This window comes from Amborella trichopoda, chromosome 13 (genome assembly GCF_054954075.1).
Source record: "Amborella trichopoda isolate Santa Cruz 75 chromosome 13, AtrichopodaSantaCruz75HAP2 v2.0, whole genome shotgun sequence".
NCBI classification, from domain to species: Eukaryota; Viridiplantae; Streptophyta; class Magnoliopsida; order Amborellales; family Amborellaceae; genus Amborella; species Amborella trichopoda.
Genome location: NC_142348.1, coordinates 669,065 through 681,308, shown reverse-complemented (window position 1 = coordinate 681,308; position 12,244 = coordinate 669,065). Strand labels below are relative to the sequence as shown.

The window sequence follows — 12,244 nt, the reverse complement described above, 5'->3', positions numbered from 1 at the left end:
TTACACTTTTTGGACCATATATGTAGTCATGCGGTGCAGCCCACATGAAACAATTTTCTTTTAAGAATAGTGGTGGACATATTTTGGCCCTCTATACATTTTTAATCGTTTCATGGGGACTGGACTGCATTTCTATAATATGCGGTCTTGGTCCCGGTCCTTGACCCATTGCCACCCCTATCTACTCCCTTAGTTAGATGACCTGGGAGATTTTCTCAATATCAAATTTTGGTATCCACCTTAGAACCGTTAGAAGATTGTTCTCAAAATAAATAAATAAATAAGTATTTGAAATTTGAGTTTTCTAATACAAGTACTTAGAGAGTGCAATTAGGAAAAATATTATTGAGGTTAATCTATATCCCCAAATTTTCGGGTCCTAAAACTAATCCTAGGTGGAGTTTTAGTCGAGAAAGTAAATGAATAGCATACTCCCGAGGGAGTAGAATATCTTCTAGCCCTTGAAATTACTCGAGAAGGTATTTGAGTGAATTGATTTGACTAAAGAAACCCCTATATTGGTAAACCGGTTGAGTTAATCACCATGGCTACTTTTTGAGGTGATTTGATTATTTTAAATGATATTTTAAGCACGTCCTTGCATTACATAAGAGTTATGATTTCGGAGAAACCAATGAAATGATCCACGATACAGTTAGAGATTGTTTAGGAAGATAATTGCTAGCCCGCACCTGTTATTATGCGGGTTTCGACATCTACACCATCCACCAAAGAAAGTTTATTGGTAGAAACATAAATAATAGTTTTCGAAAGAAAAAGTAAAATCAACAGTTTAAATATTTTCAATAAGAAATGTCATTTTTGGTTTTTAAAATTTATTTTGTTGTACTGATCAATAATTTACATAGATTATATATTTCCTAAAATTTACTATTAAATTATGTTTCCCCATTTCTACACGCGAGTCCGTGAAGTCATAGAGACCGCGTCCTTGGTATAAAATCGTGTCACTCCATAAACTCCACCATTGAAAGAGAGAGACTTGCAACGAATATGCAGATGAACAGTTTCTGGTGGATCATTTCATCGCTCATATGCTCGCTGTTTTTGGCAGGAACTATTGCCGAAAATCCTCCCGAAAGGTCAGATTTTCCGTCGGATTTTGTATTTGGAGTGTCAACTTCATCTTATCAGGTGGAAGGAGCGGTGAAAGAAGGAGGAAGAGGACCGAGCATCTGGGACAGTTTTACCCATGATCATCCTGGTATTTTTCATGGATTTCTCTCTAGAAAAAGGAAATAAAGGTTGTAAAGAATTGGTTTTGTCAGTTGAGCATAAGTTAATATTGGGTTTTTGCAGAGAAGATAGATGATAGAAGCAATGGGGATTTTTCCGCGGATTCTTATCACCAATACAAGGTTCCCCTCTCTAACATATGAGGAAAAAGAAGGGAGAGGCAAAACAAGAAAACAGAGAGATGGGGGCATAACATTTATCTTATATATGCTTGCATGATCATATCAGGAAAATTCTCTCTGCATAAATTAGAAACAAGTTTCATTTATGCAATCTGCTCCTCCATAATTACATGCTCTCTCTCCTGATTTGTTTTTACCATGATCTTATTAAGGAATTTGGTGTTTTCAGGAGGATGTAAGGATGGTTACAGAGGTGGGTTTGAATGCCTACAGATTCTCCCTCTCCTGGTCCAGGATTCTACCAAGTATGTTGCTATACCACTTCATCCTTGGGGTTCAGGGTGTAATAGTCATTTAATTACAATCTTAATTTGCAAACCATTAGAGGTAGGGGTGGCAATGGACCCGGACCCACCCGGGCCGGAGGGGTAGACTTGATCCGGCTCCAAATATGGGTCTTGGTATAAATTTTGGACCTTATTTGAATTTGGGTATGAATTCCAATATAAAAATATATTTTATTATATAGATTAAATATAGTTAAATACATCAATATTTTAATTTTTAAGTTGGCCGATCAAGTCCAAATCCGAGTCCCGATCGATATCTTTTGATCCATGTCAGGATCTGGGTCATTGTCACCACTAATTTTGGAGGGGTAATATGGTAAATTCAGTGTTAAGCAAGGGCTATTTTGGTCATTTGATTTCCTTTTTCTAATCATATATAATAATCGAAGTTCCCACTAACCTAACTACGTTTTTAATTGTTTATCAAAACTAAATTTAATAAAATATACAATTTTCTCTTGTTTTCTTCAAAAAAAAATCACGATTCCCAATAACCGGTGCTACGCTTTTCACGTGATCTCCATTGTTTTCCTTGTCGTTAAACCTCTTTCTCTTGTGCACCCTTTTTAATTCCTTTCAACTCTGGATCATGGGGGCGGATGAAAGCAATGTATCTTTCTTTTCAATATAAAAAGTAAAAATAGCCAAACTATTTAGTGGTCAAACCAATTTTGATTGTACCATATCCCTCATGAGCGTTTGTAAAATTGGCCATATTGACTAGTGTCCATTGTGGTTCCCAGAATTGGTCACTGTTGGGTGAGTGTGGCCATAAAAGCCTTATAAATGTTTGTAATAAACATTTTGATACAAAAGCAAATGATGTTTACCGATACCGGACTGAACTTGACGAGTTAGGCTAGTCAGTTAGAAAAAACCTATATTACTTGAGCATAAAAAACTATCTAATAAGGGTTCTAATAGATCATTCGTTGATGATGTTTGAGTATGCCCGGATGAATGAGCGGAGGGACTTGTGACCCTTGTGTATGATGGTGGCTTTCAAAGACAGGGGCAACATTTAAAGACAGGGGTCAAAGCATCATCCACGGTCGTTTCGAGAAAGTAAATCACCTTTCATAATAAAGCATATGCATGTGCAAGAGATACCCATTGCGCCATATGAGTTGTTGTCGCATCAAGTCTAGATGACCTTGGTACGCCTCCAGGGGAGAACCTGAAATCCACAAACTGAGATTACGACCCCTTGACTCATCAACCAAACTTTGGTGACCCACTAATGTGTCTCTGCCTGAACTATGGGTCATGAAAAACACTGGGTCGGTTTGATAAAACAAGTGTGAACCGTAGTCCACAGTTGAAGGTGGAGTGTCCCAATATTTATTTATTTAATTCTTAGACTATATAGATCCTTTTCCCATCTGATGAATTTAGTTATGTGAGTTTTATTGATATATGATTTTTAGAATTGTTATTTGAATTTTTTCTAAATCTCTGGATATTTTATTTATTAAATTTGGATTTATAAAAATAGATATATTTTTTTAAATATTCAAATTTGATTTTATAAATTTCTAAAAAATCATATAATTAATTTTAATATTGTATGGGAGGCTCAATATGTTAATAAGCCTACCATTGCATGTGGGTGCACCTATGAAGTACCACCTAAGGTGGCATTCCCCACCCTAATGAAACTTTCCTTGTGTTAATTCAAGTTTTGGCTTGAAGATAAATATTTGAAGTGTTTTGGAAAGATTTTGCCTTGAAGAAGCTTTCAAATGATGTTTGGAAAGCATGAGGAGGATTGTGCATTATTTTGGTAAGCACTATATTATGAATGAAGTTATTTTATTTAATTTCTATTAATGAGAAAATGGTTTATGAATGGGGATAAAAGTTTTAGCGCCTTCCATAATGGTAATGGTCCATCTATAGAATGATGGGCTCAAATCTCTCACCCTATAAGTCACCCAAGATCAATTGTTCATATTCAATCTCACGAAAAGAAGCAAGTCAAAGAAAACCCTAATCACCTTATCTCTTGCACCTAATTCATATCTCACTCTCTCACATCCCATAGAGGGGGCACGCCCCACTTAGTTTATCTCTCTTTTAAGAAAGATTCTCTCTCTCAAGAGACCCAAAAGTGCACACCCCACTCTCTCATCTTTAATATCTCTTTCATTATGGTTCTCTCAACTCTCTCATAATCTCTCATCTCTTATTGGGGTTTTAGGCTATAGGGTTGTAGCAGAAAAGTGAAACATCTCTCTCAAACTAAGTTGGTAAGGGGATTCGCCTAAGGGTTTGAGATTTGTGATAAAGGAGCTCATTGTTCCATTAAAAGGTTTAGCCTAAGCTTGCTTTCCCTGTTGAGATTGAAGAATGATCGTTGATCCCAAACAATCAAATGTGGTGACTCGGTATGTGGTGTAATAAGCCAGGTTGAGGTAATCTCCAGTACTCTCTTTTTATTTTTTGCTATATTTAATTATATTGTCTTTATATTCCCAAGCATAAGAATTGTGAATATTTTTTTTGTTCAAATAAAATTAATTTAGTGGCATCAAGGTATTTAAGATATTGGATTTGTTAGTTTTATTTTTTTTGAAACAAGAGTTATTATAATATGACTACTTGTAAGTGATTTTTGCCAAAAAAAAAAAAAAGGTGAAAAGAAGAAAAATTTAAAAAAATATATTCCCTAACAAGATCACATTAGTCTTTCTTTCAAGAGTGCAGTTTTCCATAAGGTTGCAACCTTAAACAATCCATCTAAACTGAACATTCAAATTTTATCATAATATATAATTTTGATATAAAATAGTCTTAGGATTATCTCAAAATCTATTTTTATATCTAATTATAAAATTTTAAATTTAAAAAATGGTTAAAATTAAGTAGATCTATAAACATATGGAAATTTTGAAAATGGACAGTATAGATAATATGTTGTAAGATGCACTATTTCTGAAATGCAAAATCTTTTTATTTTTCGTAGTCATACATCTCGATGTCGAGATGTTCGATCACAGGGTTTTTCAACATTAAAACAACCTTTTTGGATGGATCCGTAGTTCTATATTTTAAGGTTGCAACCTTATGTAAACTTTTCCCTTCACTGGCCATGGCCGGTTCTGGCTAGTTAGGGTGGACGAGCCATGACCTTAAAATATATATATATATATTGTAGTAGATTTTTAATGTTTTTTATTGTTTTGAAAAAGATTGCAAAATATTTTAGCCATGAATACTTATTTTAAAAAAAAATTCTTTTTTTTAGATTAGTTTTAAAATACCCATAGCACAAATTGATTTTTTAAAATCCATTTTTTCACAATTTTTTTAATTCCATTTGGATGCATTTTGTTTAATTATAATTTAAACATACTTACATATTTTTGAAGAATTTCTTTTTGTTTTTAACCCTTTTTAGCATGGGTTTTTGGGTGGGATACCCAGACCAATTCTAGATGACCTGGACCGTATGTATCTATGGCTCCCAGGTATGTTTTCTAGCACTGCCCCACACCAGATCGGTAGCGGGAGGATTTTGATGACTATGGATGACCTCTTTAAACCTTCTTTACGAAACTTACTTCATATGCACCTAGAATTGGAATGGAAGCTCTCAAGTCCCATCAAAGTTATATGGAAAAGGATTAGGTCATGGTGATAGCATCCCCACACCTAATTGACAAAGAAACAAACAGATAGAGGCCTGTATTTTTCATTGAAATGTCCAATAATAATAATAATAATAAAGTCCCATAAAGTTAGAGGCCTATCTTCCCCATTGAAATAACCAATAAAAAAAAAAAAATCCCCATCAAAGTTTGACGTGCACGAAACCGACCACGTAACATTGGACCCTCTACATAAAATATTTGTCTCTCTCTCTCTCTCTGTCAACTCTTACCCTCTCTGTCAAGTCTTACCAAATTTTCACGTACACCTAACCCACATGCATGCCGTTACTTTTGTTTGTCATAAAATTGAAAATTCCCAAATAGGGCTATTAAAGGGCCCCGACCGGTCGATGGACTTTTGGGTCGGGCTAGATTGGACCACTTTTTCCGGCCCAAACATTGTAAGCCCAAAATATTTTCAGGTTAATATTGGCCTGGCCTGGCCCGGCCTACAAAACTTTTAGTACATATTGGATTCTTGAAATATACTATTTTTCGTAAGCCCAAGCCCAGCCCGCTCTTTGTGGTCTGGACTAGGCTCGGACCATTTCATGAATTCAAAACAAGTCTAGGTAAATCCCAAATAAAAAATAAAAAACAAAGAAGAAAATAAAACTTGAGAATAATAAAAAATAGAATCTCGAGCTAGATTGGCAGGTTTTTGATAGAACCAGTAAGTTTCCGATATATGTTAGGAATCGGATCTCGCTTTTCCAATCCATATTGACATTTTTTAAAACCCTGCTTTTTCATTTATGACCATAAAGATTTTCCAATCCACATCGACATTTTTTAAAACCCTGCTTTTTCATTCTGACCATAAACATTTTCCAATCAACATCGACATTTTTTAAAACCCTGCTTTTTCATTTATGACCATAAAGAACATAATGATGTCATTGTATACAATAATCCACTTGATGCCATTATCTTTTGAAAAGTAGGAGGACATCTGAAAGGAGGAGTGAACAAGGAGGGCATCAAATACTACAACGACCTCATCAATGACTTGGTCCTTCATGGTAATAATATCAAGCACCCCTTTTTTCACATTTTATTCCCTTCAATTGCCCCTTTATTTATTTACTATTTTGTTGCTCCCCTTGGACACATATGAAACATTAAAATGTCCTTTAAAATGATTTATGAAAATTAATTGAACAGGGATCGAGCCTTTTGTGACATTGTTTCATTGGGATGTACCCCAAGCCCTTGAGGAAGAATATGGAGGATTCTTGAGTTCTAAAATTGTGTATGTATCTCTTCACAAGCCTAGTTTATTTAACTAAATAAGTATCTCAATTTAAGTATCAATAATATTAATCAATCATCATCATGGTCGGATCATCAACCTATAAAATTTTGGATCTCAATTCCATCTCTAAGATAGATTGTTGGAAGTGGACTAAACTTTTCTTCAATATTTTAGGCTTATTTTTATTGCATCTCTTCTAGGTTTAAAGGGAGAAAACAAAAAATCAAAAATGAAAAAGCCTTTACTGTGCATTAAGAAATTAACCAGAATCACTCTGCAACAAGAAACATGGAAGAAATATTGTGTTTTATATTAACATTGAAGACTAATGATCATAATCCAATCATCCACGTCGATATTGAGGCAAGGGGGACCCACCAAAACATGGCAGCATCCAAGTGATAGGTTCCACTCTCTCACCATCCACCCATTTATTGGAAAATAATGACCTTCTTGACCATATATTTATTATTTTTAGTTGCTTGAATCAATTTTTCAAAGATAATCAGATCTGCATTATTTTTAAAGATCAAATATGTTGACCTAAGGCAGCAATAGATTTGCATTGATTTAAAATGCACGTCAAGTCCGACATCCCTCGAGAATAAAACGGACAGGTGAGTCGAATCAAGTACTTCTCCTAAGGCCTAAACCTAATCAAACACTAACAGAAATGTAATGTGCTTTGCAGGGATGACTTTCGAGACTACTCTGATATTTGTTTTAAAGAATTTGGAGATAGAGTGAAATATTGGATCACCATAAATGAGCCCTTGACTGTGGCTGCAGACGGCTATGATTTGGGCATCAAAGCCCCAGGGCGTTGTTCGGTAGGCTTGGGGGATTGTAGGGAAGGGAATTCAGCAATAGAGCCATACCAAGTTGCCCATAACTTCATCCTAGCTCATGCAAATGCTGTCCAACTCTATAGAAACAATTACAAGGTATCTCTCTCTCTCAAATCACTTCTGAAAATGAATGTATCTCTCTTGGCACATAAAGATTCCGTAAAGGAAAATTGTTTCATCCGGGCTGGACTGCATTTCTACAATAATATGCAGTCCTGAGGAATACTAGGTGGTCCATCTAAAAACAAGTGTAACTAACGGTCCAAATGTTTTTTTAATATAATTAGTATTTTTAGTTTTCAATTTTATTTTATTTTTATATTCAAGATATTCATGTTCTAGATTATATATTCTCTAAAAATCAAGATCCAATTATATTTAAAAAATATATTTGTTGCCAAGCTCGTATTTCTACAGTATGCGGGCTGGACGCATAGAAACCGTGTCTTTTAATAAAAGGCTCCTATTTCTTTTGGATTCCAAACCCAAAACACATATCCTAATCATATATATATATATCCCAAGCTTGGGCCTTGATAATGAAAGGATAGCATCGTCAAGTGATGTAAATACCCATGACGTTTAGGTATAAGAGGCATGATGAAAAACCGTATTCCAGGTTTGGAACCTAAGACAAGGGGATGTGTTTATGTTCTTTTAGCTCAGCCCCATAATCAATTTTAAATTATTAAAATACTTTTACTTGTTCAGGCTCTTAACAGATAAAAACATGTATTAAAAAGATGGCTACGAATGTATTTAATTAAATCATCTTTTAAAAGTAAGCATTTCATTGACAAATCATTTACTTGACAACCTATGTGATTTTTTGAGGTGATCCAACCCGTTTATTTACCCATAGAATCCAAATGTTGCAAAACACCATTGAATCTTGAGGTTGCATGCCCAGGAAGTACAAAATGGAGAGATTGGGATGTCAGCTTCGTGCAGGTGGCTCCTGCCGCTCACTAACTCGACTGAGGATCAAGAAGCTGCCATTAGAGAGCTGGACTTCACCCTTGGTTGGTATGGACAATCGATTGGCTTATACACAGAGAGAGAGTGTGTGTGTTATGTAGCTTATGAGTGTCATTTTGTTGGGTGGATAGGTTTGTGGAGCCACTGGTTCGGGGAGATTATCCGATAACTATGAGAGAATACGTGGGAGAAAGACTACCCAAATTCACCCAAGAGCAAAGTGATATTGTGAGGGGGTCATATGACTTCATTGGGCTCAATTACTATACAGCAAGATATGCGTCTAATATTCCACATCTGCTGCCCACACCACCAATTCGCTACTCTCTCGACGCTTATGTTTCTAAATCTTGTAAGACCTACCCCCCCTCTCTCTTTTTCTCTCTCTCACCCCCTAGAAGTTTTTAAGGAATAATTAATCAGAGGGCTTTCTATGTGACTCCAACCACATATATGCTATATGTGACTCCAACCACATATATGCTATATGTGACCCCTGGTCTCAGCTATAGTAGATGGTTGAGATGACTTGAGTCACAATTCACAAGCTAGCGCTTAACTTGATCAGATGGCTCATAGTGCTTTATTTTTTATTTTCATATTACACATAATTTTCAAACAAAATTTGGGACATGCATAAATCTGACAGGAGCGCACATGACTAAAATATTAAAAAAAAAAAATTCCTGTTATGAATCATTATCATAATACCTTTGAAAATTGCAAAAGCATTTTGGTCATTTATTTTTTTATAAAAAAAAATTTATTTTTTCCAGATTTGGAAAGCCCAAAATTTCATCCAAAAATGTTTTGTAGAAAAATAATAAAAATAAAACAGTGTTTGACGTGGCATTATGGTATAAACAATTGTAGCCGTTCAATTAAAATCAAACAGATAAGAAGTGGGGTCACATATAATTTATATGTTGTTAAGGTCACATAGAAACATTTCCCATTATGAGGAAAAAGGATTGCTATAAAGAGAACAATTTATCTTTTGTACATAGAAATCACAATCATTCTTATTCCTAAAATTTTTAAATGGGTGGTTATAAAAGTGTCATTGGATAAATACAAAGTCCCCAAAAAAAAAAAACTTCTTAGACTTGGGTGACTCACCCCAAGACATCCAACTTGACATAAAAAAAAAAACAAGGTGGTTGTAAGAGTGACATTGAATAGACACAAAATTCTCAAAAAAAATTATGAGACTTTGTGACTTATCTCGAACAATCCAACTTGACATCTATTGAGTGAGAATGATTATGACTTCCATGTACAAAAAATAAATGTTCTCTTTACAAGCAATCCCCACATATTAAGGTAAAAAAAAGTAAAAAGCCCAAATTTTGACCTTGTAGTTTTGGTGAAATCAAAGTTTTGATATTAAAAAATCCGTTAAGGCTATCGTAGATGATCAAAATGGTACAAATTTGGGGGAAGAAAAAATCAAAAGAAAAAACTAAAGAGAAATCAAAAAAAAAAATACTCGCCAAAGTAGAGCAATCAGCCCCACTGAAGTTCAGCTAATTACTTTCTGTCGCTGTAATACCAAAGGCGAAGAATCAATCAATTTTTTGATGATCAGAATGATCGGTAGTGCTTCTGATAGTATCGCCTTCTTATAAACCCAAACAATTTTGAAAATACACAACCGAGTCCCGTTCCCATAAAGGAGACAGAATGGTCCGGCCAAGTCCAAAGCAATCCAATCTAAATCGGCTATTTTTCTAATGGAAATTTTGTCAAAATGCACGTAAGAGATGAGGCATATTCTTATCTTTTCTCATAAATCTGAGTCGAAATGGCTAAACAAATTAAAATGTTAAATATTTGATAAATTAGGATATTTCAATAAATTTCCCTAATCCTCCTTCAGACCTTATGCCATTTTCTTAAAAAATTTCAGTAATTTTTTGTTTCTAATTAATAAGACATTTTGCAGATGAAAGGAATGGCCTCCCCATTGGCCCAAAGGTAGGAATCCACAATCTCTCTCTTCTCTCTAAGTCCATTTCTCTTCTATATGGATCCAAATGTAAGATTCTCTCTCTCTCATGAATGTTGGTGTATGAAGGCTGCTTCTTCTTGGCTATACGTGTACCCACAAGGTCTGAAGGAGCTGCTGGTGTACGTAAATAAGCGTTATGACAACCCCATCATTTACATCACAGAGAATGGTAACACAATCTTAAACATTAAACATGATGTTCCACTCTTAACTCTATAATTTACTTGCACTAATGCATGCTTGAAGTTCTAGCCACGTCAAATTTTACAAAATTTATAAAATTATACTTCATCGCAAAATTGGGATCCAACCTTTGTCATGGCCTGTAAATCTGTTACTCCTATGGCTCTGGAATTTGAAGCGTCAAAATTGAAGCATTGATATGTGAAGATATGGACTACACAAAAATAACATCACAATATGGCCAATTTTTTCGGCTCAAAATCCTCCCTTTTTTCTGCTCTATGATTATTGAATTAGACAACAATTTTTCATGCGTCACAACTGCATTTTCCATTGACATTTGAACAACATTACAAAATACTTTTTCTTTGTATATTAGAAGGAAAAAAATCATACAATAGAAATGGCATGTATAATCACATGTAGTTCCATTGTGCAACTCTCTCCATGATGCTTTAGCAAAAGAATTCGAATTTAGTATTTTTTTTCTTTTTTGACAAAATTTGAACTCGAGACTTAAAGGAGTGAAACTTTTTGGTTTTTCCAGGTGTGGATGAATACAACAACCATACCATCTCCCTCAAACAATGCCTCAATGACACTTGGAGAGTGGACTACCATCGCTGGCACATGCCATCCATCCTAGAAGCCTTGAGGTATGAATGAGAGAGACATGAAAATCAATTATAGTCAATGAAGTACTACACGCATATACACATATACAGAGGTTGAAAGAAGTTTAGATAAGGATGCAACCTTACTTATAAAATGTCGTACTCGTACATGCCAATGTCAAGATGAACAATTAGAGTATTCTCCAACACCAAAAAAACCTTTTTTCGATGGATTTTTGAAGTGCAGCTTAATTTTAAGGTTGCAACCTTATATGAACTTTCTCCTTAGAAAAATTAGCAAGTGCTAAATTAAGGGCATAAGAACCTAGTGTGCATATAATTATCTCCACCATCATAAGAATTATCATCCAATAATGTTTAAAAGACTGCTAGTCCAACCTGTGGGAACCAAGCGATTCCAACCAAAGAATCTCAACCACCTGGATCAACCACTTTTTTAAACTTCTTTGTATTTCTCAGTATGTATCCGAGTCGGACTCACACCAATCAGATTGGCAGGCCTCGGGCTCAGGTGCCCAGCAAGTCAGAGCACAAGTCGTACTTTTTTAACATTGTTAAAATCACTACTTTTAAATCAAGACTCCCTTACTTGTGTATTTATGTGTGTAGGGAAGGAGTGAGGGTTAAGGGTTACATTATATGGTCCCTCCTTGACAATTTTGAATGGGAGAATGGGTACACTGTTCGCTTTGGTGTCTACTACGTTGACTTCCTGGACAATGCAAAGAGATATCCCAAATATTCTGCCTATTGGCTATCAAGCTTTCTTGGAGGAAAAATTCCAAATCCTAAATATAACAGGCATGACTTGAAGAATTTCATTACCCATGATACTATGTAATTTGTAATGAGAATGTATTAATAATGGACCTAAGTATATATTATGCCATATCCTTGTGTATTTTTTTGAGTATTTATAATGGACCTAGGTATATTATCCCATATCCTTCTT

The 12,244-nt window shown here is 34.9% G+C and overlaps 1 protein-coding gene across 6 annotated transcripts; it reads left to right on the top strand.

Annotated features, from left to right (window-relative positions):
* Positions 1–987: 987 nt before the first annotated feature.
* Positions 988–12,234, top strand: LOC18437419 (beta-glucosidase 13). 6 transcript variants are annotated; one of them, XR_016047839.1, is made up of 12 exons: positions 988–1,225; positions 1,321–1,379; positions 1,609–1,684; positions 6,327–6,404; positions 6,547–6,634; positions 7,329–7,581; positions 8,396–8,507; positions 8,595–8,815; positions 10,409–10,440; positions 10,541–10,643; positions 11,205–11,313; positions 11,902–12,234. XR_016047839.1 is itself a non-coding variant. In XM_006847629.4 (12 exons), exons 1-12 carry the CDS (start codon positions 1,015–1,017, stop codon positions 12,131–12,133), a joined length of 1,578 nt encoding a protein of 525 aa, XP_006847692.1. In that variant the 5' UTR covers positions 988–1,014; the 3' UTR covers positions 12,134–12,234. The 6 variants fall into 6 exon arrangements, 4 of the variants coding, with proteins under 4 accessions (XP_006847692.1, XP_020524843.1, XP_088712210.1 ...); XM_006847629.4 differs by having other exon boundaries at positions 8,396–8,511; XM_020669184.2 differs by having other exon boundaries at positions 6,324–6,404; positions 8,396–8,511.
* Positions 12,235–12,244: the final 10 nt, after the last annotated feature.